The sequence below is a fragment of the Ambystoma mexicanum genome, chromosome 10 (assembly GCF_040938575.1).
Source record: "Ambystoma mexicanum isolate Mex_15411 chromosome 10, UKY_AmexF1_1, whole genome shotgun sequence".
NCBI lineage: Eukaryota > Metazoa > Chordata > Amphibia > Caudata > Ambystomatidae > Ambystoma > Ambystoma mexicanum.
In genome coordinates this window covers 649,571,309-649,595,840 of record NC_090932.1, presented here as the reverse complement: position 1 = coordinate 649,595,840, position 24,532 = coordinate 649,571,309, and the positions used below count along the sequence as shown (strand labels likewise).

The 24,532-nt window shown below is 49.3% G+C and overlaps 1 protein-coding gene across 1 annotated transcript in view; it reads right to left on the bottom strand.

Moving 5' to 3' along the window:
* The window catches only part of ANKMY1 (ankyrin repeat and MYND domain containing 1), a 674,408-nt gene that overhangs the window by 493,579 nt on the left and 156,297 nt on the right, over positions 1–24,532 (bottom strand). The window contains exon 5 of the mRNA XM_069618246.1: positions 5,376–5,592. Within this exon, the coding sequence (XP_069474347.1) occupies positions 5,376–5,592 (217 nt within the window). The remainder of the gene's footprint in view (positions 1–5,375; positions 5,593–24,532) is intronic.

Here is a 24,532-nt window from a genome sequence, read left to right as displayed (position 1 = left end):
CGTAACAGAGTAAACAGAACGGAACCACGAGGTGCGGGAGACGTAAGTAGCAGGTAAGTGAAAGAAGCGTTTACAGAGTAAACAAAACAGAACCGCGAGGCGCGGGAGACGGAAGCAGCAGGTAAGTGAAAGAAGCATGTTCAGAGTAAAGAGACCAGAACTGCAGAACGCGCAAGGTGGAAAACTGTAGGTAAAGACCAAAGCGTCGCCCGGGGAGGGTGATGCCAGAGGGCTAAGAAAGCCGAATACCAGCTTCCCCTCTAAATGAAAACTTACTGAAAAGAAAAACAGCAGAAGTTGGATAAACCGGGGAAAGTACAGGAATGATATAGCAAGAATGGCAGTAAGAATCAACAGAGCACTGAAGACAAGAATAACGGGGAAAGAAGGTTAATGCTAGCACAGCAGACACAGGAGAATAGCAAGGAAACCGGTATGGGAACCGGCTAGAGTGATACTGAAATAAAACAGATATAACGCACTCCAGTCTAGGCTCCGCCCACCCTTATAGAGGCGGCAACCATCTTAGGGGAAGTCTAGACCGGTAACCTGGATTCATGACATGTAGTTCCAATGATACCATAACTTCAAAGGCCGCTGCATGACACAATCCCCCACCCACACAACCTCATATGTAGTGAATTTATGAAGCATAGCAGCACAATTCTGAAAGAACTCTGGTGAATCGACATTTGGAGCATAAGTAGTATTCTTGATCCCAAACATACACCTGCAAGAAAAATGTACCTCCCCTCAGGATCACATATCCTGTCATGCAGATGGAACTTTAGGGACTGATGTATATAAATCGCTACTCCCCTAGATTAGGATGAGTAGGAGGACCCATATCTATGCAGCCCCCAGCCCTTCGGGAGCGGACCATCCCTCGGAAGGTGTGTCTCTTGTAGGCACATAACATTTACCCTGTGTAATTTAGCATGGTTAACCACCATACAGAATGTTTTATCATTGGTGACTTCCCTGAAATTCCAGTCAGGGGCTCACTCATTGTTGTTGTGTGAATAATGGACCAAAACTCGGCTACCCAAATAAGGGCAGGGTCACCGCCCCATATTTCTATCAGGTGGACTAACCACCCTTCCAAGCAAGTGTTTCTGCAGTGTCAAACGACAGTCACATATGCACCTTGAACAAAAAGCCATCCCCCTTACCCCCCCACCTACGCCAGAAACTCCAACCTATCAGCATACTTCCCACCCACGATAAATCCTAACTCTTAAGCAACAAGACGCAGTGACTGCGCTGACAGGGTGCTGGCTGCGGCCACAAAGTTGGGAGAACCAGCAACAACATCACAGCCTCACCTTATCGTGGCACAAATACATCCCTATTCTGGACTCAAGAAGCAGCAGAGTTCAAGGAGCAACTTTTCCCCCCCGAGACGAGGTCTAGGACCTATGGCTGGTAGCCATAGCAACAAACAACCCTACCATGAATGGGAAAAAGGAAAGAAACAAATAAGTGTGCCAAGGTCATCCGTTTGGTGCCACATGGGGATGCACAGGGTCAGGTAATTCAGAGACAACGCGATCGGCAGAGGCCGGGGTGGTATGAAACCAGGTCTTGCCGGTGTGGACTATTCGAAGTTTAGCTGGAAACAGCATGGCATAACAGATATTTTTCTTCCTGATCTTGCTTTTAACTTCCTGAAACGATTTCCTCTGTTCTTGCACCAGTGGGCTGAAGGCGGAAAGAGACTGATGATCGCGGAGCCATACTGTAATTCACCCTTTTGCCTTGCAGTTTCGAAGAAGGATGTCTCTGTCCCTAAGGTCAAGGACCCTTGCGACAAAGGGTATGTCCGGTGCCTCAGGAGGTGGTTTAGGGGTGAGGACGCAATGTGCCCTCTTAATTAGGAACATGTTGGACACCTGTGGGTGGGAGGGGGTACACCAGTACATCCATCAACAACTTCTCCACAAATGCTTCCATGTTGTCAATGTGGGTAGGCTCTGGGACCCCCACAATGCAGATGTTGTTTCTGCGTGATCTCCCTTCAAGTTCATCATTCTTGACCTCCATGCGTCTCACCGACTGTTGCAGAGTTACCACCTATCTCTGCAGGAACGATATCCTGTCCTCGTTGTTTCGGAAGTGTTGCTCCACCTCCATCACACGACCACACAGTTTGTCTATTTGGATGGCAGAAGTTTCGAATTGCAGGTTAATATATCTATTTTGGAGCCAAGGCTGTCCATGCTGTTCTTCAGAGCCAACAGAGTTTGATTCAGGGTGGAAACATTAATGGCATTAGAAGTCGAGGATGTAGCTGGCAAAGGAGAGTGCTGGCTCTGGTGTGCGAATTGGTCCAGCTTTGCATGCTTTCTGTTCCCCATCCTGTTCTGTGACATTCAGGCAATGATAAGGGTGCAATATCCCTTACGTGGACTTACTATCCTGGCCTATGAGCGGTTGACCTTGTAGTGTAGGTGAAGAATTCTTCCCTACAATATAACTTCCAATAGTACAGAAGGACTATCTTGGAAGGTGATTGCCTGAAAGATGGAAAGTCACCCCAGGAAGACAGCTAAGTGTAGATGGTATTAGCCCCAGAAGACAGCTGGCTGCAATGAAAAACACTCAATCTGTATTCACGTGGTTGCAACAAAAAGGGTATTCAAGAAGAACCAATAGTAACTCATGTGGTGATATGTCTTCCAATATGTCAGAATAAGGGGTCAACTAGCTGGGCGAGATCCTACATGTGAAAAGGTCACAATTAGAAAAGAAGAAAGAAACTAACAACTCCTTTTCTAACTTAAGCAACGATGTACAACAAGGTCTTACCCATAGAAAGTGGTGTCCTGGATCCATGGAGAACCGTGGAGAACCAAAATCCCAAAATGTCTTAGCGTGGTAGAAAGGTAAACGTTGAATCCAAGAAATGGTCCCAAGATGACAAACCTGACACCGCTGGCATGAGGACGCCTAAAAGTGCTCGTATAGCAGTCTCTAGTCCAAGCACATAAACTGATCGTAGGAAAATCCAAGAGTTTGTCGTTGCAGAGAATCGTGAAGCAAAAGGCAATCCGATAAACTTTCCAAGGTCGTCAAAGTTCCATGAAGATCTGTGTGAGCAAACGTAAGGCAAAGCAAATCCAAAAACAGAAGCAAGGTCCGATACAGGGTTTGAATCCAGGCAAAAACCAGTAGGCAACGCAGGTCGTAGAGGAATTCCGAGGTCAGTGTAACGGGATATCAACAGTAACCAAGCATGGTAACCAGGGAGCAGTACAAAGCGTTCTGTGAAAGCAGAAAATGGGTTAAAATGCATAAAAATAAACAATGAGTCAATAGACCTGAAGGCTAGAAAGAAAGTAGATTCAGAAACAACTCTTCCTGTGTTGGGCAGAGTTTATATTGTTGTCACCCGACTTGCTGTTAACGGCATGACGTCACAGGTAACGAGACCTAGGATAACGGTGCAACGGCACCCAGCGTTTCCATGGCAACCGCCAGCGCTGTCGAAAAGAAAGGGGCATAGCTAAAGGAATCTTGTGTGTTAACTTAAATGCTCTTGAAGTGTTGGAGGCTGTGAGTGGCAAACGGGGGTAGGAACGGAAATGGCCATGAACTCTACTAGTTGCAGGTATATTTCTAGCCTCTGAGATGGCACAAACTGGATTCCTAACAAAGGGGGGGTGACGATGGGAGCTGTAGGTGATATTTGGAGGCGGGGCTATCCAACCAACGCCAGCTCTGTATATATTCCAGTGCCTCCACGACTACCCCTGGACCTGGCAGCAGCGCCAGGAGGACCCCGGCAGCATGAGGGGTGTCGCCTCACAGCAGTGGCCAACCACTTGGAGCACGGAGAGGGAGCCAGTCCACCCCCTCAAAAGGAGGCAGGTGTGGGAGCCGTTAGCAAGGCAAGCCCACCTGCAGGCGAGGCCAGTCCAGGTCAGCCCACCACACCGCAGGCTGAGGTCCCCTTGTGGAGTGGGTGTATGAGGAGGGGCCCGCACCAAGCCCGTATCCGGATGCAGCACTGGGCGAAGTATAAACACGGTTGCCGGCCAAGACGTGGCCTGAACCAAGGGCATTGCAAGGGATATTGCATGCCAGGGAGCTCTGTCCCTCCCAGCCCCCCAGGCAGCAGGAACGTGTTGATAAGCTGGTGGTGGGCAAATCGGGCGGGGAGAGGAGCTGCAGAGGCAAACGCACTGAAGGTGCACTCACTCATCCCGGGAGTCAGGGGGCTGGCTCCAGTCACAGTGGTGTGCGCCGCAAGAGTCCCGATCCCCGTAGTCGAAAGCAGCACACAGTTCGCGTTACAGGGCCCAGCATGTAGATATGGTGTTCCCCGCAGGGGCACAGTCCAGCCTTGATCGGTGTCACAAGGCCTCAATATTGCTGAAAATTGCACTGGGAGGCAGCAAAAGCGGTCCAGGCAGCGTGCACCTTGTTGCCAGTTCAATACTGCTGTCAGCAACCCAGTGGAGCCACAATAAAGAGGATGTTAAAGAATATTGTATGTCACTGAAAACAAGCCGTCTCAGACAATGGCCATCTTGTAGCCATGCAACAGCGCACCCCCAACTATGTAATATTCAACCTTATTTAAAATGTGGCCCAGTGAAATGTGCAAATAGGTTTTTCATATCATCTCAATTATGTCAGTTAAACTGCTGGTATTCTTCCATACTGTATACTATTTTCATTTACCTAGCATTGCATTTTTCCATGTTTACCAAAACTATGTTTTGAACGGCATCTCCGGTATCTGCAATCATTGCCATGGGTCTGTAGTCATTCTTACATGCGCATTAAGTCTCCCATTATCTCATTTCATTGTGAATATGTTTCCTTTACTGCAGTTATTTCACACGGGTTCTTAATTGGCCATTGTATTACTGATTGTGTACATAGGTGCCCATTCCCAAGTCCACGTATGCCCCTCCTCCAGGCGTCCCCATTGGTGAGGTTTGCACTCTAACTATCCCATCTCAACTGTTGAGTCAAACGCAGGAACATTTATCAGACTACCCCTTCTTCATTCAGCAGTCATTTTGTGGACGCACTTGCTACTAAGACCCCTGGTTGTTCCAGACCCTCACCCAGTGGTGGTCCTTTAAGTAATCTGCTCCGTTTACATGAACTTCTGTTACATGCAGCACTCCTTTAGTTCCTGAAGCTAAATCCATGCTCAACAAAAAACAATAATAAAATAAACAAAAGAAAATGATCACACATATCAAATTCATAGGAAACCAGCATGAAATGGAAGGTGCAAAGAGGGTAAATCTTAGCATTGGAGGAGCAAAAAGAGTAAAATGAATGCCAAGCCGCAAATCAGCACATACAAATATTTTTTGGATCCATTCACACTTTCGCATTCATTATTTGTATCTTACAGAAGCCGCGTGGAGAGCAGTATATCCATTATCATCAGCCACATCCACGTGTGCCAGGTTATCCCGCAGAATTTCATACACATTTTGATAATCTCCTTCCGTGGATTTTGTAATCAGCCGCTCTGAATTCAGTTCTTTTGGGCCTTTAGGTCCAACATTTTCTCGAACACCATTGATTATGGAATCGACATCCCAACTGAGCAGTGGCATATGGTGCCTAGGAAGGGAAAAAAATGGATGACAGGTTTATTACACTGGATTAAGGGGTTCCTTGGGGTTGTTAACACACATATAGCAGTGTTATTAGTTAATCAAGAAAGGTCTTGCAAAGCTTTTGAAAAGGCACAAGAGCCAATGTAAAACACTGTGTGATTGTTGGAATTTATTACCATACCAAGAAATATAAAATTACAACTTTTATCCTCACCACTGCCTCCAAGGGTGAACAGTTTCCTATAGAGTGCTCAGAGTGAGTGTGACCAGTTATTCTTGTTTACAAGCTATTGGGAACTATTTATTCGTTTATATTATTTTTTCATCAGGATACAAGCTCAATGTGGCTAAATCAGAGATCCTACCAATTAATCTACATTGTACCAAACATCATATGTCACTCTCTGGCATAAATGGTGCCATGCAGGTATTAAATACCTAGGCATTCATATATCCTCCTCCACTAAAGATTATCAACAGAATACCACAACTATCCTGATGAGAGTAAAGGAGATTACTAATTCATGGTCCCCCCTTTTTTTTATCATGGTGGGTTAGGCTAGAATCTGTCAAAATGATGATTTCCCCAATTATACTTTACTTTCTATACATGCTCCCAATATCCTTTCCCACATCATTCCTCAAATCACTAGATTCCTGCATTCTCACATTTATATGGGGTAAAAAGAAACAAAGAATATCCCTATGTAAGCTTAAGAAGCCTTAAACTGGTGGCGGAGTTGGCTTCCCTGATTTAAAAAAAACATCATATGGCATTTGTGTTACGTCAAGCTCAACTGTGGTTTATACCTACTGGTTCTAACATGCCCAACTGGCTGTGTTTAGAGAGAGCAATGGTTTCCCATCATACTCTTGCAGATTGCCCTAATATTAAGGAAATAATAAATATCTTACTTGTCTTAGTATTAATCTTTCCGTCACATATCTACGAGCCTACTTATTTCAATCCATCACAAAAACGTCGCAATTTGTTTCACAATACATTTGGATGAATCCCATGATAAAGGTCAACAAAAGAATCATATGCTGGAGATCATGGCGTTCTCTAGGTATTACATTTGTTGGGCAACTCTTCCTTTAAGGTACTCCACTCACTTTTAGTGAGATGGTAATTAGATACCATTTGCCAATATCATTTATACAGCAATATTTTAGTCTGATTGATGCAATCATGGAAAATTATGATGTGCTAATAAGTAATCCTAATGTCTACCAAGTTGAAAAAATACAACACAGCCTCCATGTTTTAGAAGATATGGTTATTAAGTTCAACCAATGAAAACCTGTGGAATTGTCTAGTGGTATTGAAGCAGGACTGCTCACTAAAATACTCTCAACTATTGTGGCCATCTGTATTAAGGAATATATCTAAAGCTATAGTTTCAGCCAACCTTCTTCAAACCTTATACTTCTTTTACCATAGTGCTTTTGTCACCTCACTAATTCTCTTTAAGGGTGGAGCTACACAAAATGATAGTTGCTGGTCTTGTCTTCATGCTCAAGGCTCTCTCAAACATGTTGTTTTAGAATATACCTATGTTAAGGAATTTTGGGAAAATTTATGGAAAACTCTCAAGTGTATTTTTCTTCTGCAACAAGATACATGTCTTAGCTTTCTTTTTACTGGTAGCACAATGATTCAACCACCAATTGACAAAAAGGAACAAGTTACTTACCTGTAACTGTTGTTCTCCAGCATGGGTCTGGCATGGATTCACATGCTCATGAATGTTCCCCGTCGTCAGGCTGGGAATCCTCGGTAAAGAAAAAAAACAGTATCAGTTTCGTTTCTGATCTGTCTTTCGTAGTAGTAACCAATCACTGGTCTCTGCGTCATACTGACCACAGCCAATGACTGCCCTCTACCTAAGCACCGCCTCTGGCAGCCATCTTCAGATTTGGAAGCACGTGAAGTGGCAGGATGACCAAGTGAAGAGCCGCCGAGGGGTAGGCGGGAGGGTTCGCATGTGAATCCATGCCAGACCCATGCTGGAGAACAACAGTTACAGGTAAGTAACTTGTTCCTTCTCCAGCATGGGGTCTGGCATGGATTCACATGCTCATGAATAAAGAATACATAGCAGTACACACATGCACAACCACGGGAGGTGGCAAAGGCTCAACATTAAGCATCACATCAAACTCAACATTAAGCATCTTACATCTTACGGTACCTTGGGCATGAAGGAGGGGTGCGTCCTGAGCACTACCCTCGTGTCGTGAAAAGTCAAGTACGGGGCCTTGCAGGAAAGGGCCTGGATCTCTCCCACCCGTCGTGCGGAGGTGATGGCCACAAGAAACGCTGTTTTCCACGACAGAAACTTCAACGGGGCCGAGTGCAGAGGCTCGAATGGAGGTCCCATGAGCTTGGTCAGCACCACGTTGAGCTCCCACGCCGGGGACGGAGCCTTCACCGGCGGGAACGATCTGAACAGTCCCTTCATGAACTCTTTCACCAGACGATGAGACCACAAGGACGTCCGCCCCGTGGTTCTGGTGTATCGGGAGATGGCAGCAAGATGAATCTTGATGGATGCGTGTGCCAGTCCAGCTTTGGCCAGCGTCAGCAGGTACGGCAGTACCTGGGGAGCCGTAATCCGTAGAGGGTTAATCTTCTGTGCGTGGCACCAGACAGAGAACCTCTTCCATTTGTGTCCGTAGCATTTAAGAGTCGAGGACGCCCTGGCCTTTGCAAGAACCTCTCTGCAGTCGGCCGGTATGTCATATCCTCCAAACTCTAGCGCTGCAGGAGCCAGGCCTGCAAGTTCAGCGATTTCGGGTCGTGGTGGAGGATGGCGCCTCCTTCCCTGGAGAGAACATCCGTGTCCACCGGCAGCTTGATTGGCGGGGACGTTGACAAGTCCAGAAGGTCCGGGAACCATATCTGCCTCGGCCACGCAGGTGCGACGAGGATCATCCTGCACCGTGACCTCTTGAGCTGGTTGACGAGCCGGATTAGCAGTGGCAAAGGAGGGAACGCGTAGAGGAACAGGCCCTCCCAGGGGAACGAGAAAGCATCGCCCATGCTCCTCGCCTGGGGAAACCTGCTGGCGAACCTCCGGCACTTGGAGTTCGTCGCCGTCGCGAACAGGTCGATCTGGGGTGTGCCCCACCGTTGGAAGAGGCGATCCACTAGATCCTGCCGTACTTCCCACTCGTGGCACGAGCGCAGCTCCCTGCTGAGTGAGTCGGCGATGGTGTTTTTTATCCCTGCCAGATGAAACGGCACCAGAAACATCCTTTGGGCGATGGCCCAATGCCACAGGTCCTGCGCCTGCTTGGACAGTGCTGGGGACCTGGTTCCGCCCTGTTTCCTGATGTAAAACATGGTGGTGGTGTTGTCGGTGAAGATCCTCACCACCTGGCCCTTGAGGGACGGAAGGAAGGACCTGAGGGCCCAGAACACTGCACGGAGCTCCAGGACGTTGATATGGAGGGACTTCTCCGTCGGGAGCCAAAGGCCTCTCGCGTGCAGATTTTCGGTGTGCGCTCCCCACATTTCCAGGGAGGCATCCGTGGTCACTGTCTCCTGGTGGTTTGGGGTCTGGAAGTCCATGCCCGCCGTCAGATGCGCGCGGGTGCCCCACCACCGGACCGCTCGGCGGAAACTCTCGTCGAGTGTGATCCTCTCCTCGAAGCCGCCCGTCGTTTGGATCCAGCGCACGTCCAGGAACTCCTGCAACGGGCGCATCCGGAGCCTGCACATGGGAATGAGGTAGATGCAAGAAGACATCATTCCGAGGAGGGACTTGATGGACCTCACCTTGGCCGCGTCGGAAACCAACATCTGCTGTACCTTGCCCAGGATGGACCTCGTCCTTTCCTCGGACGGGGAGGCCAGAAGGGACACTGTGTCGAGCTTCGCTCCCAGAAACAGTGCGTTTTGCGCGGGTACCAGGTGGGACTTGGCGTAGTTCACGGAGAATCCCAGGTCCGTGAGAAGTTGGACGGTCCTTGACGTGTGCTCCACGGCGAGCTCCCTCGTCTTGGCTCGGATGAGCCAGTCGTCCAGGTAGGGGTAGACGTGGATCCCCTCGCGGCGCAGCTGCGCCGCCACCGGTGCAAGGCACTTGGTGAATACCCTGGGTGCCGACCGTAGTCCGAAGGGGAGGGCTTTGAACTGGTAGTGACGCCCTTGGACCACAAACCTGAGGAATTTTTGGTGCCCCTTTAGGATGGGAATATGGAAGTAGGCATCCTCCAAATCCAACGACGACAGGAAGTCTCCTTCCTCCAGCTGACCCAGGACGTGCTGGAGGGTGACTATCCGGAACTTCTGCGCCTTGATGAACTTGTTCAGACGTCGCAGGTCTAGGATGGGGCGCCATCCTCCCGTCTTCTTCTTCACGAGGAAGTATCTCGAGTAAACTCCGGAGCCCCAAAGCCTCTTTGGGACGAGTTCGATGGCGCCCTTCCTGAGCATCGCCCTTACCTCCAGGAGAAGCTGAGGGACGTGAAGCTCTTTCCTGGCCACGGGGGGGACGCGCGGGCACCTTCTTTGAAACTCGAGCGCGTGGCCCCGGGCTAAGGCGTCCAGCACCAAACGGTCGGTGGAGATGGACTCCCACACGCTGACGAAGCTCGCCAGCCGGCCTCCCACCGGGGTGCATCGGTGGGGGCCCGACCCCACGGCCGGTTCAATCCTGTTTCGACGAGGCTTTGCCGCCTTGACCTCCTTGCGCTCGACGGCGGGGTCCGCCAGACTTGCCTCGTCCTCTGTAGGCCTCCTGAGACGACGAGCGGGCCGCTTGACGGTAGGTGGAGAAACCGCCGCCGGAACCTTTGGAGGCGCCCTTGCCTCCGCTGCTCCGAAAGGGCGTCCGTCGTTGCTGCAGAACCCCAAGGGCTCGGGCCGTCTCAGTGTCCGCTTTAATGGCCTGAAGGGAATCGTCCACTGTTCTCCCAAACAGGTTGTTCCCATCGAACGGCATGTCCAGGACTCTGGTCTGTACGTCTTGACGGAAGTCCGTAGCCTTGAGCCATCCACGCCGCCTAAGGCACACGCCGTTGCCCAACTGGCGAAACCCAGTGTCGGCGATGTCCGTCGCAATAGTGATGGCGTGGTCCGACGCCACCTCACCTTCCTGTAGGATCTCCAGGGCATCCGCCCTCTTGTCGTCCGGTAGGAAGTCCAGCAGGGGAGCCAGTTTATACCATAGCTCCCTGTCGTAGCGGGCCACGATAGCCAAGGCGTTGGGCGCTTTAATCGTCGTCGCTGCAGACGAGATGACCCTGCGTCCCATAGCGTCCAATTTCTTTCCCTCGCCGTCCGGTGGGGAAGTCGATGTGGAGGCCGCACCCCCCCCCCGCTTTCTTCCTGGCCGCCGCGGAGACGACGGAGTCCGGGGTAGGCTGCGCCCGGAGGCACAGGGGGACCGTGTCCGGGACCCGGTACTTCTTCTCGTACCGGTCTCTTCTAGCTGGCGTCGTGGAAGGGTTCTTGAGGAGGGCGACGCCCTCATCGAAAAATGTCGTCCAGTAGAGGCACCGCGAGGACCGTCTTCCTCTTGGCCTCGCGCCGTTGATAAAGGAATCCTTCCTTTTTCTTCTCCTCAGGGCAGAGTTGGAAAAGCTCGGATGCCCTGGCGATCATGGAGTGGAACGATCCAATCTCGTCGGGCGGAGAAGCCCTGGTGGGAGGTGACGACGGTAGATCCTCGGCGTATACCTCGTCGTCCGTACCCGTCGCTGCCGTGTCAGTCCCCGTATCATCCCCTCAGGTGGACGGGGAGGAGGGCTGGACGGGGCGCGACGGCTGAAAAGGAGGTGGAGGGTGAATCCTTCTTTTCTTGGGCGGGGGAACACCAGAAGGTCCTGGTTCAGGATCCCCCGACGGGAGAGGTTCCTCCGTCGGCAACGGTAGTCTCGTCCTTACCTCTGAGCATGAGGACTGTATAGCCAACAAAATGGCCACCGAGTTGTCTTGCGGCGCTGGCAGAGGGGAATCCGACGGGCGATCAGGGGCCCCGTCGGCACCCTCGACGATGTCGTCGTCACCTGCGTCGGGATCCATCCCGACGGGCCGGTCTTCTTCCACGCCAAGGCCGTGGCTTAAGACCTCGATCAGCTCTTCCTCTGAGGTTGAAGCCGAATCTACGACGACGCCCCCCCTTTTTCTTCCCCGCCGGGGATTTCACGGGGGTCCTATCGATGGGCACAAAAGAGGACTCCCTCCGAGGTGGCAGGGAGACTCTGAGCCCCGAGGTCGCCACCACTGGTGTAGCATCCACAGGCTGAGCCAGGGCCGCCGCGACAGTATCGATAGAGGGCTTGGCCGGAGGGATTAAGGCCTTCACCACCTTAGGTGCGCTCACCGCCTTATCCTTGAGGGGGGGGACACTGCCTCGCTCCCCCTCCGATGGGGCCTTCGAGCTCGACCGGGGCCTCTCCAGGAGCTTCGCCGGGTGCTCGCCCTTCCTCTTACCCGACCCAGAGCGTTGGCTCGTGGCTGAAGGTGCCGGGGAGGGTGCGCCCGTAGAGCCCGACCGTTCGGCGCTCCCGGTGCCAGCGGACTCACGGTGCTTGGCCTTGTGTTGGACCCCCGTCGCCGGGGCGTCCTCAAAGGTCTTAGAAGACCGCTCGGATTTCTTCCTCTTCTTCTCGCCTGACGGGCTCTTCCCTTCCAGCCAGTTGGCGAGACGTTGATGGCGGTCCTTCATGGTCCGCTCCGACATATTGCCGCAAAACGCACAGTCCCACGTGCGTCTTGTCCTCATGTAAGCAGTAGAGACAAAAGGAGCTCCTTAAAGACGTTCTGCAGCTGGCATCCAGGGCAGACCCTGAACAGCTTTCCGGGCGTCGAGCTTCCCTTCTCCTGGGCCATGTCCGGGCCTGAGAAGCTTCTGGAGTCCTCCAAAAGCGTAGCTCGACGAAATCTTCACCCTTGAGGGGCGCAGACGAATCCGACACGGGTCCCCGTTGATCGGATGGAGAGTCGGTGGAGCTTGAGGCTCTTTTGACCGAAAAAACGAAGTTTTTGAGAAAAAACGTGAAAAAAATAGCACTAACGCTCGAGAGCAATAGCACGAGGATCCCAACACGTGAACGTGCGGTAAAAATCTGAAGATGGCTGCCAGATGCGGTGCTTAGGTAGAGGGCAGTCATTGGCTGTGGTCAGTATGACGCAGAGACCAGTGATTGGTTACTACTACGAAAGACAGATCAGAAACGAAACTGATACTGGTTTTTTTCTTTACCGAGGATTCCCAGCCTGACGACGGGGAATATTCATGAGCATGTGAATCCATGCCAGACCCCATGCTGGAGAATAGATGTTATTTATATGACCTTCTAATGGCAATAGCAATTCGAACCATCACCTCTAACTGGAAAGATTTTAAGCATCTACATGTCAAAATATGGTGGAACTTGTGTAATATTCATAAAATGAAAACATTTAATGCTAAGTCCTCTTCTTCACAGCTCAAACATGAACTGGAATGGCAGTCGTAAATAGACATTTTAGATAACACTACCTTGAACCAATAGAAAGGTTAATACTCTGCTATTAGTGTATATTGTTATAATACACCTTCCCTCCCTCCCTCCCTCCCTCTCGTTCATGTTTGTCCTGTGCGTCCTTGTTTGTTTAAGATACATATCTTACACAACTATGAGTTTATCTTAAATTGCATTTCATGCATTAGGTTGGCAGAGGGGAGGAGCAAGAAAGGAGCAGTGTAGTGATGCAGAGGATACTGAAGACCCTGAGTAACGGAGGGGCCAGAGGCCCTCATAAAGACCACCTCAGTAGAGGAACATGGTGGGGGGACCCTTTCATCCAGAAGCGAGAATCCAGGAGCCAACAAGTTACTTACCAACTGTAACGTTTTTTCGACTGGATGTTCCTCCCACGTATTCCTCATCTTAGATATAGTTTGCCAGCTTTGCTGCTTCTTCGGAAAAGAATTTCACCAGAGGGCGCTGTGCTCGAGGCCGCGGAGTTGTAGTGCCTCGAGGGCCGCCGTCGAATGTCGATGTCATCCGTCGTATAAAGGACTCGAGCCGCGCCCGTTGGTCTCAGTTCTGTTTTTTCGGTGTTAATGGTCGCATCAGTTGTATCAGGCATCATAGGATGTCAGGCTCTTAAGGAAGTACAAGTGCAAAAAGCATAAAAACTGTACGGAGGGGTAAATTGGGAAGGTCGATGAGGAATACGTGGGAGGAACATCCAGTGGAAAGAACGTTACAGTTGGTAAACTTGTTCTTCGAATGGATTGTGTCCTCCCACGTATTCCTCATCTTAAATAGATTACCACAGCAGTTGTAATTTGGAGGAGGGCGTACCAGAGTTTTTAATCAAGTACTGAATGAAGGACAGCTTTTGCAAAAAGGCCTCCTTGGTAAGAAGTGGAGTCTAAAGAGTAATGTTTTACAAAGGTGTGCATCGATGTCTAGGTGGCCGCCGCACAAATGTCCTGCACCAACCCCTCTGAAGAGTGTGGAAGTTGCTATGCCGCTGGTTGAAGGAGCCCTTATTCCATCTGGAGGCTCTTTCCCAGCCAAATTGTAACAATCAGATGTTCCCAGAATTATCCATCTGGATAAAGTTTGTTTGGACACTCCAAGGCCCAATTTGTGTCCAGTTTAACCGACAAACAACTGGTCAGTTTATCTAAATCTCTCTAGTCTAGAGATATAGAAGCTGAGAGTCCTTTTAGGGTGCAGCCTGTGGAACCTTTCTTCCTCTTTACTAGCATGCGGAGGAGGGTAAAAGGAAAGTAAAATAATCTTTTGTGACAGATGGAAATCTGAAACTATTTTATGTAGGAAAAAAGGTTTAACTTTCAAAATGACCTTATCCTTGTGGAAAATGGTGTGAGGAGGCTTGCAAGAGAGCACCTGCAACTCACTCACCCTGCGGGCTGATGTTAAAGCCACTAGTAAAACAGTTTTTAAAGTTAGGAGTCTTAAAGGACAAGAATGTAAAGGCTCAAAGGGGGCACACATAAGACATTTTAAAACTAAATTAAAGTCCCAGATAGAAACTTGAAAAGGTGTTGGAGGGAACACATTTGTTAGCCCTTTAAGAAATTGTACAACTAAAGGCATTTTAAAATAAGAAACATCTTCGGAGGAGCACTTGAAGATAGATAGCGCTGCGAAATATCCTTTAACAGTGCCAACTTGGAGCCCCGAGTTGGCCAGATGTAAAAGAAAAGAAATCACCATCGGAGTGCTACATTGAAAAGGGTCCCTGCACCAATTACTGAATTTCTTCCAACGACATCGGTACAAGGATTTTGTTGCTGGCCTTCTGGCCGAAACAAAATCTCCATAACGTCATCCAGAAGGTCCCAATCCTTCTACCTCAGCCTCTCATAAGCCATGTGAGGAGGCTGAGAGCTTTGACCTCTGGATAGAGAACTTGACCTTCCTTTTGCGAGAGGAGATCCTCTCTTTGTGGAAGACAAATTGGAGGGCAGATGGACATGTCCAGAAGGTCTGGGTACCACGTTCTCCTGGCCCAATCTGGTGCAATTAGGATCATGGTTTTCCTGAACTTTCTCAACCTCCTGATTACTTGAGGAATCACGGGGACTGGAGGGGATGCGTATATGAGTGGAAATACCAGTCCACTACGAACGCGTCCCCTAGAGCTCCTCCTAGGGGAAATTCCCTTGAGCAGTACTGTTCGCACTTCCGGTTGGTTTTGGTCGCAAACAGATCCACTTGAGGGGTTCCCAAAAGGGCGAAGATCTCTTGAAGGACTTCCTGACTAGTTCTCTCTTGTGGGAGACTGTGCTCTGCCTGCTCAGAGCATCTGCCACCGTGTTCTTCTCTCCGGCTAGGTGAATTGCCGATAGAGAGATTCCTTCTTCCATTGCCCAGAACCAGAGCTGCATTGCCTCTCTGTACAGCGAGTGATCCTACGCCTCCTCTTTTGTTGAGGTAGTACATAGCCACTGTGTTGTCCGTCATTATCAGGACATTCTTTCTCCGTACAGAGGGCCGAAAGGCCTTCAGCGCTAGTCTGATTGCCCGCAGCTCCAACAGGTTGATGTGTAGTTTGGACTCCGATGGAGACCAATGACCACTGATTGTCAGATCGTTGGTATGGTCTCCCCACCCTGTGAGCGAGGCGTCCGTCACTACTGTTATCTCCGGCCATGGTTGCCAAAAAGGTTCTCCCTTGATGATATTTTCCTTGTAAACCCATCATAGAAGATCTTGGGCTACTCTGGCTGGGACTTGCAGAGGATCTGACATCTATCCCGAAAACTGGGACCATTGAGTCCTGAGGGCCCATTGAAGGGATTGCATCCTCAACCTGGCCTCTGGCACCATAAAGATGCAGGATGCCATGAGGCCTAGCAACATTAGAAAATTGAAAGCCGGCAGATGTTGGGCATTTTGAAACCTTGTTACCATCTGCAGAATGTGGTGAGCTCACTCCTCGGGAGGCAAGGCTTTCCCTGAGGTTGTATCCAGGACAGCTCCGATAAATTAGAGTCTTTGGCTTGGAATCATGTGTGATTTCTTGTAATTGAGGGAGAAGTCCAGCTTGTGTAGGAAGTGACAGGTCATGGTTAAATGTTCCCGGGCTCGTTCGCGTGAACTTGCCCTGATTAGCCAATCGTCCAGGTAAGGGTAGATGTAAATCCCCCCTCTCCTGAGACTCGCTGCCACTACCGCCATCAGCTTGGTGAAAACCCTCAGGGCGGAGGTCAGCCCAAATGGCAGAAACTCAAAACTGATAGTGAGATCCGCCAACTGCAAACCTCAGGTACTTTTTGCGCTTGAGATGGATTGGCACATGAAAGTAAGCATCCTGAAGGTCCAATGATACCAGCCAGTCCTGAAGTTGAAGAGCCTGAAGGATTTGAGAAAGGGTCACCATCTTAAACTTGTCCGTCCTGAGGAATTTGTTAAAATTTCTTAAGTCCAAGATGGGTCTCAATCTGTCATGATCTCTGCTTCCAAAAGATCAGGACTTGCCCGACTCCCTTGGAAGCAGACCCATAACCCCGGTTCCGAGTGCCAGCCAGTCCCAATTGGGACCTTTTGGACCCTGTCCTGGCGCCAGTGGCACCAGGCTCATAAAGATGCCCAGTCCCAGCGCTAGAAGCGAAGGGCTCATAATGCTTGGGTGGACTTACCTGCAGCAGACCATGCTGCTTACTTACCTGCCAGTTGAACCCCTGATCCTCTTCTGTTTGGGACTACTTTTCCTGTTGGGTGGGGCAGGAGCCACTCCCTAGGTTCAGAACACTGGAACTCTTCTGGAAAGCAGGAACTCTTTTCTTAGGCGTGGCTGTGGAAGGAGAGACCTAAGCACTACAGGAGGCTATTTAAACCACACCCGATGGATGAATCTTGCTTTGCGTTATTCTGCATTCTCTGCAGCAGAACGCTCATCGTGTCTTCTGCTTCTGATCCTGGGCCTAAGGGAACAAAGGCTTACCATCCTGGAATCCAGTCTTCAGCAGCACCTGTAAAGACAAAGAAAGAACAGGTTAGCACTACGGTCTTCAGTGGCAGCGCATCTCTTACCTGGTCCATCGGCTGTCACCAACGCCTCGCGCTGCATTCCGGCATCTGAAAGACAAAGGCTTACCTACTCTTCGCATGCTCCGGAGGTCTTCGCACTGCATTCCGGCATCTGAAAGACAAGAGCTTACCAGCTCTTCGCACGCTCCGGAGGCCTTCGGCGCTGCATCCCACATCTGAAAGACAAAAGAAGGTGCGTTTAAAGACATTGCGCAACTTTATTACTCACGTGCCATTACTCCTTCCCACGACGAATCCAGTGGGTATTCCAGCACCCTTCAGCTTCTCTAAAGCTCCGAACTTGTACCTGCAAGATAAAAGGGACAGTTAGTGCGCATTGTGAAGCAGGCTACAAGCGCTTACTTACGTGCTTCCAGGCGCTTCTATTCCTCACGCGGGTTCGATCCTCAACTCTCATCAGCCCGCCATCCGCCATCGCCGGAACCCTGCAAAACAAGAGATATCATTACAAAAGACTTTTAAGACATTTGAAGTGCCCAGAACTTACCGTTCGTGCAGTTAACGACGGACAGCAGTCCTCTGAGGTCAAGAGGCCTGCACCCTTATCCAGTGAAGAAACTGGTTACGGCACCCTGCCCCGAGGCAGATGGAGAGCTCGGCGTTCACTTACCTAAGACATCTTACTCTTCGAGTCAGACATACAGTGCACAGAGGTCCAGCCCAAAGAGCCAACCGTGTGTTACACATCACCTTTGAAGATACGGCATTCACCCAGTCAAGACCGGCGCCTCTGCGGGAATCAGGTGAGCGTTACACAATCCTCTGTCCTTCTTGGGGATGAGATAATAAGGGGAGTACCAACCCTTGTTCCTCTCTGCTCCAGGTACATGTTCTATTGCACCTTTCTATAGCAGGGTTGAAATCTCCTGCACAAGGAGCGGGTCTGGAATTTTGACAGACCTGGCTCCCGGTGGGTGATCTTGAGGTCTTTGATGAAAAGGAAGGCAGTAACCATGGGTCACTATCTCTAGCGCCCAGGCATCCGACGTAATGCCCCGCCATTCGTTCAGATACCGAGTGATCCTGCCTCCCACCAGGGTTTTGTGGGTAAAGACCTCAGAGTGGCTTTGCAGCAGCTGCAGAAGCAGCTGAGGAGGAAGTAGCCGCTGCTGGGGCTGATCTAGTACCTTTTCCCTTTCCACCACGAGGGGGTCTTCTCTGCTGACCTCTTTCACTGGCCTGCCCCCTCCCTCTTCCAAAAAAGGAGTGGAAACGAAAGGGACCGTTTCTTCAGGAAGATGACCCTGCGTATGAATGGTGTTGGGGCTGTTTTATAGCAGCGGCGCTGAGTGATTTAGCTGCCGCTTTCGAGGTCTGCAGCTTCTCCAAACTCTTGTCCGCCTTGCTGCTGAACAGCCTCAAGCCTCAAAGAGCATATTGAGTAATCTGGACTGTACATCAGATGCAAAACCGGATTTCCTCTGACAAGCAAATCTGCATAGAACCGTGCTAGACGCTATGGACCTGCTCACACTATCAGTAGTGTCCAGTCCTGACTTGAGTCACTCCTCCATAGCCTCCTTTCCATCCCTTACTCACCAGGAAACCATCCAGTTCCTCACCCTCTGGGATGAATTCAGCCGCTGCGTTCAAACAGTCCCACAAGGTGTATGAAAATCTAGCTAAAGTACAAGTTACATTAGTAGATTTAAGGGCCATACTGCCCGAAGTAAAGACTTTCCTCACCCAAGCATGCTGTCATGATGCCTACCCCCGTGCATCCGGACCAGGCCCATCAGTCCCGGGAGCAGGCATCCAGATGCTTAGAAAAAGCGCAGCAGCCCTGGCTAGGGGCTATCTGGGTACAGTCCTGGCGCCGTAGGCACCAGGCTCATAGAAGGGGTCAGTCATGGCGCCATAGGCGCCAGGCTCATATGCTTACACTTACCTCATGCAGACCATGCTGCTAAGAATCCAAGCCAACGTGAAGCCTGCAGGGAACTACTTTACTTCAGGGACTATTTTCTTACTCGGGTGTGGTCTTGGGGGAACTTCTTACCTGGGACTACATTGAAGGCTATTTAAACCACGCCCGAAGAGCAGCACACGCTTCGCGTTATTCTGCATCCAGCAGCTTAACGCTCACTGTGCCTGCAAGTCAGCATCCAGCCTTCTGCCACGCCCGCCTCGAGTCTTGAGCTCGTAGAAGAAAGGGGAAGAAGGAGGAAAGATTGGAACAAGAACATTACTTCTATTCCTCACCTGATTCCGGATCCATCGGGCCTTCAAACAAGGAAAGAGACGTTAATTCGATACGCGTCGCATCGTCCGCTGTAGCGCTGCGCTATTCTCAACAGCCTTCGCAGCACCTCCACGATCCACCGCGGTCTCCATCACATCTTCGCCGAACTCCGGCACCTAAGGTAGACAAAAGAACAGCAAGGTGAGCCGAGAGAATAAACAAAGACAATCTGTTTACCACCATAGACTTACCTGATTTTACCGCCAGAGGCATTTTTCATCTCCACGGTCCGGCGCAGTCTCCATCTCATCTTCGCATAACTCCGGCACCTAAGGGGAACAAAAGAACAGCAAGGTGAGCCGAGAGAATAAACAAAGACAATCTGTTTACCACCATAGACTTACCTGATTTTACCGCCGGAGGCATTATTCATCAAGATGTCATCATTTCTCACGCCGCACCTGTAAAAGGAGGGAAAGCAACAGATTAAACACAGGTATCATTTACCGGACAGTGTTGGGTAATACAGACTCTTACCTGAACGCTACCAGCTGCCACAAGGCAATCTTCTCTTGGGTCAAGCTGCAAGATAAAAGGAATCGGACAAGAGTGAATATCAGACATTTTGAACTCTTACGAACTATATACTTACGGTTCCTCGCCAGGGACCTCAGAGTCAATATTGGTCTAGCACTCTCCCAACTCCTTCGGACCAGTGAAGTAATCCACGCAGGATGGAGAGCTCATCTTTTATAAACATAAGGTGAGACTATGAAAGGAGATATCGGAGGTGATTAGTGGGAAGAACAGTGGGGTCTTATCACTCAAATCCACGGGTGGCTAATTCCCTTTCTCCACTTTCAGGAAAATACTTCTACGGATCAAGCAGACGAAATTAGGCGGGCCAGTCCAATCGGTCATCTCTGCACTACGCGTCACGTTGGTGGAGGCCGCAGCTATCCAGTTCCGATCAACGACCCTGTGGGAGCCAGGTGAGCGTAACACATCAATCTTCTTGTCGTCCCTGTCAGGTGGCATGGAAGGGTAAGCCGATTGCCTATTTGCAGTCGCAGCTTGAATCACCAAGCTCTTAGATGAGGTATGCTTAGACAGATATTCTGGATCTGAAGATGAAGGTCTGTACTTTCCCACACATTTTTTATTGACAGCTAGTAAAGATTCTGGGTTTCCCAATTCGTCATTACACTTTTTTGCAGAGCTTTTGGAAATGAAGGTTCGGGTCCTTCTGTGGCCCTTCATCAATAATATCTGTCATGTCATCCTGGTTGTAACTCGGGGACACTGTCTTCTACCCCATTAAGTCAATGACCCATCCCATGAGGTTCCTATACCCAGGTTCTGCATGGTCTGCAGGGTCTGGTCTTTCAAATTCTATCTCAGGGGAGGTATCTAGGCCACTGGCCGACTGAAGGCAGTCATAAAGGTCAGCTATTTTGGTATTTGGGTCTATTAGTTCCTCAGGAACTTCTCTTGTTCCAAATTTAACACCAGCTGATGTAATATCCTCATCAGACGAGTGTTCCTCAAAGATAGAGGACATGTCATAACCCTTGCCCCTGGCCCTCACTGGCAAGTCAGCCTTCCAGTTAGGGCCAGGTCAAAGGCCTTAAAACCTCATCGAAGACTCTCTTGGAGTCAGTCCTGGAGCCTTTGGTGCCAGGCTCATAACCATCATGAAGACCAACATTAGAATGGGACTATTTACTTGGGACTAATTAACTTGGGGGGGGGGGTTCAGCCAACATGGAGGCACACACATAACTCAGTTACAAGGAACTGAGCTATGCGGTCTAGTCTTTTGGGTGTGGCAGGCCTGGGACTACTTTACCTGGACTACTTTTGGTGTGGCAGGCCTGGGACTATTTCACCTGGACTTCTTTATCTGAGACTATTCAAACCGCACCCAAACGGGAGAACATGCATTGCGTTCTTCTGTGGGGCAGCGTAACGCTCACCGTGTCCAGTTCTTGGATGCCAGCTTACCTGAAACCAAGGACCTGCAGAGAGAGAAACAACACTACGAAACTTACCTGGAACAGTATCCTGTCTTCAATCCATCACCGACTTCAGTTCCACTCACCTGAAGGTACGAACTCCATCATCCGGCACCTCATGCATCCTGGAATACCATAACCTGGAAAGAGGAGAAAGAAAGACAGCATTAGTAAGCGTTTACTCACGTTTCCTCCCGAATGAAGAAAGCCACACAATTCTTACCTTGGTAGTCATCTCCTGGTCCGTATCATTGCTGGAACATTACAGCGCTCGGCAAGGAACATCGCAACCTGCAAGGAGAGAAAAGACACAGGTTAGCAATATAAAAGGCGAAAAAGTACGGTGCATCGCGCATTACTCACCGGACAGCATCGCGCACACCGCGCTTTCGCCTACCGGCCCATGCTCATCTTCAAACTGCATGACAACACCAAAATACCTTTCCATACCTAAAAGGAAAGAAGCAAGACATTATTATTCGAACTAAGAGGAACATAAGAACTGCATATAAAGACTGTAAAGCAGCAAACCTACGGAGTCACAGCAGGCCTGGATTCCCACAGGGGGGGCTTGCACCAGTGAAGTAACTTGGTCGCTGCTCGCCCCCCACATCTACGCGCCCCTATCACGAGGAGCAGGACGGAGAATCCACCTTTCACAATATTAAGGTGAGGAGAGGGCCCAAGGGGGGAGGAAGGAGTTGAGGCCAAGGGAAAAGGGAATAAATAAAGACAATCTGGTATTGAATCTGGCTCTCCTATATTGCAGACCCATCTTTAACCAGAGGCCTTACCAAGGGACAGGGAGAGGGTTCGAGAGTGCAAATCATCCAACCAGGGCTGGGTGGCGTCCCTCTGGATACCAGGTGAGCGTAACAGAACGCAAAGCCTCAATAACATTATCCATCTGGGCATCATGGAGAATTCAAAGACTGCCAGTTAGTTCAGTTGTTGGGACAATTACGCGCTGAAGTACCTTCAGCCAGGCAAGAAACCAACGCTCTTAGGAAGGATCGTACTGACGGAATAAGTAGACAATTGCTCGAATCACAGGCAGGACAGCCCTCATTGCTTGGTAACATTCCGCCAGCACCTGTACCAACTTCCTCCACCAATTGAGTACTAATAACCCTTCCTGGGGCAGTTCCTTTAGCTCCACCTGAACGATTTACAGGGGACCCCAAGAAGTATCAACGTTGATGAACCAGTATCGTCTTCATTTCCTTTGCAGACCTGGGGCTTTTCCTACCGACCAAGCGCAGGTTGCTTTTGTCTTGTCATATCTGAGTGGCAGTGCTGCGGATTGGTCGGTACCATTGGTAAGTCAGGATAACCCGTTGTTACATGACTTTGGGGGTTTACAGATGGAAATGGAAAAACTCTTTGCTCGTCATACCCAAGGCCAAGCATTAGACAACAAACTTTTGTTACTCCGTCAAGGAAGTCAAGACTTGCTTACATATATAGCAACATTTAACAGACTAGTCGTTGAAGCTGGGTGGCCTGAGGAAAAAAGGACCACACTATTTCATCGGGGTCTACGAGGGGAACTAAAGGATGGCCTTGCTCAAGTGGTCAACCCACCTAAAGACTGTGGAGAATTCATCAACCTTGTGGTGCAATTAGATCACAGATTACAAGACCGAAAAGCAGAACGGATAAGGTTAGACACTAGAGTTGTGTATGTCCGGTCAAAGGATAATGTTCCACGTACATTCGAAAACATGGTAGTGTGGAATCTGATAAAATGGGGATGCCTGGTTTGTTATCATTAGAGAATCATTACTCATTGTTACCCAGTATTATCCCTTTAGGCATGATTGCATCATGTATAGCTATCCATCATTGTATCCTGTTTAGTAGTACATGAAGAAGTAGCATCATTACACTATCCATATATCAGTCTGCCACTTTGTATGCATTTGCAATTTGCTTATAGAATGACACACTGTCATGTTATGGAAATAAAACATACTAGAGAAGGAACCCTTTCAGGACATTTACTCCCTGAGCTAGTAAAAAACTCTCTACTTTAAAGAAGGGTTTAAAGAGGCAAAATACAAAAGCAAAAGTAAAGAAAGTAATCAGCTTCACCAATCTAATATCACAATATATAAATGTTATTAGTAATCATTAAAAAACAGCATAAAAAATATACAAATGCTAAAACCTAGTAACAAATAAAGTACAAGTGACACAAAGCAAAATGCTCACAATTGAATTGTAAGAGTTCATTACTAGCCTTTCCCTAGACTAGAACACAAATCCTGTTGACACCTTGGTTTGACATATACAAGAAAAGGAAATTCTTGTTCAACGAAGACCTAAATACACAAACCAATAGATCTAATCACTGGTGTTATGCCATAACACCAGTGATTAGATCTATTGGTTTGTGTATTTGGGTCTTCATTGACCACTTGCACTTTATAAACCATTTCTGATGGAGACAAAGAAGTTGTTTGTGCCGCGGTGTGCGAAGATTGTTTTGAGTTAACAGTGTACAAGTATTCATAAACATTGGCAGAGAGACAGAGATAACACAAACCCTTGTCCGAGTGGGGAAAGCGAAGGAGGCTAATCAGCATTGCTGGTGTGCCGCGGAGACAGCAAAGGTTGGGGCCATGGAGGGAGCGACATGGGAGATGGGAGAAATGCTTTTTGCATGAGGCCTATTCTCTGACAGAGAGAGGGATTTCGTGATGCCAACATAGCCTACAGTCGAGTGAATGACAGTGAATGGAGAAATAGATGGTGTTTTGCAGGCACCGCACACAGAAGGCCAAGGCAGAGATATGATGTCCAATGTCACGCTGACTGAACATGCAGTGACTAGTACACACATAACACAGACTGGCAGGCCCTGCCTGAATATAGAATGCTGAGACAGAGAAAGAGACATTCTTAGCTTAGAGAATGTAAGTAACCATAGAAATGAGTGCGTCATTGGAAGAGTATAACCAAGGGGCAGAGGGGACTAGCTGGAGTTAGTAGCTGAGGGAGATGGTGATTGATGAAGTTCGATGAGGGTGAGGTGTCTTGGTGCAACAGAACCTGATAAGGCCTTGATGAGATCGATCTGGCAGAGAGAGAGACCGAGGTCCGGCTCTGAATGACTGGCTGAATGACAAAGACAGAGCTGGAGAGGAGAGAGAGAGTGAAGTCAAATGGGAAGTATGGTTTAAACTGATTGATTAGAACAGACACTCACACAA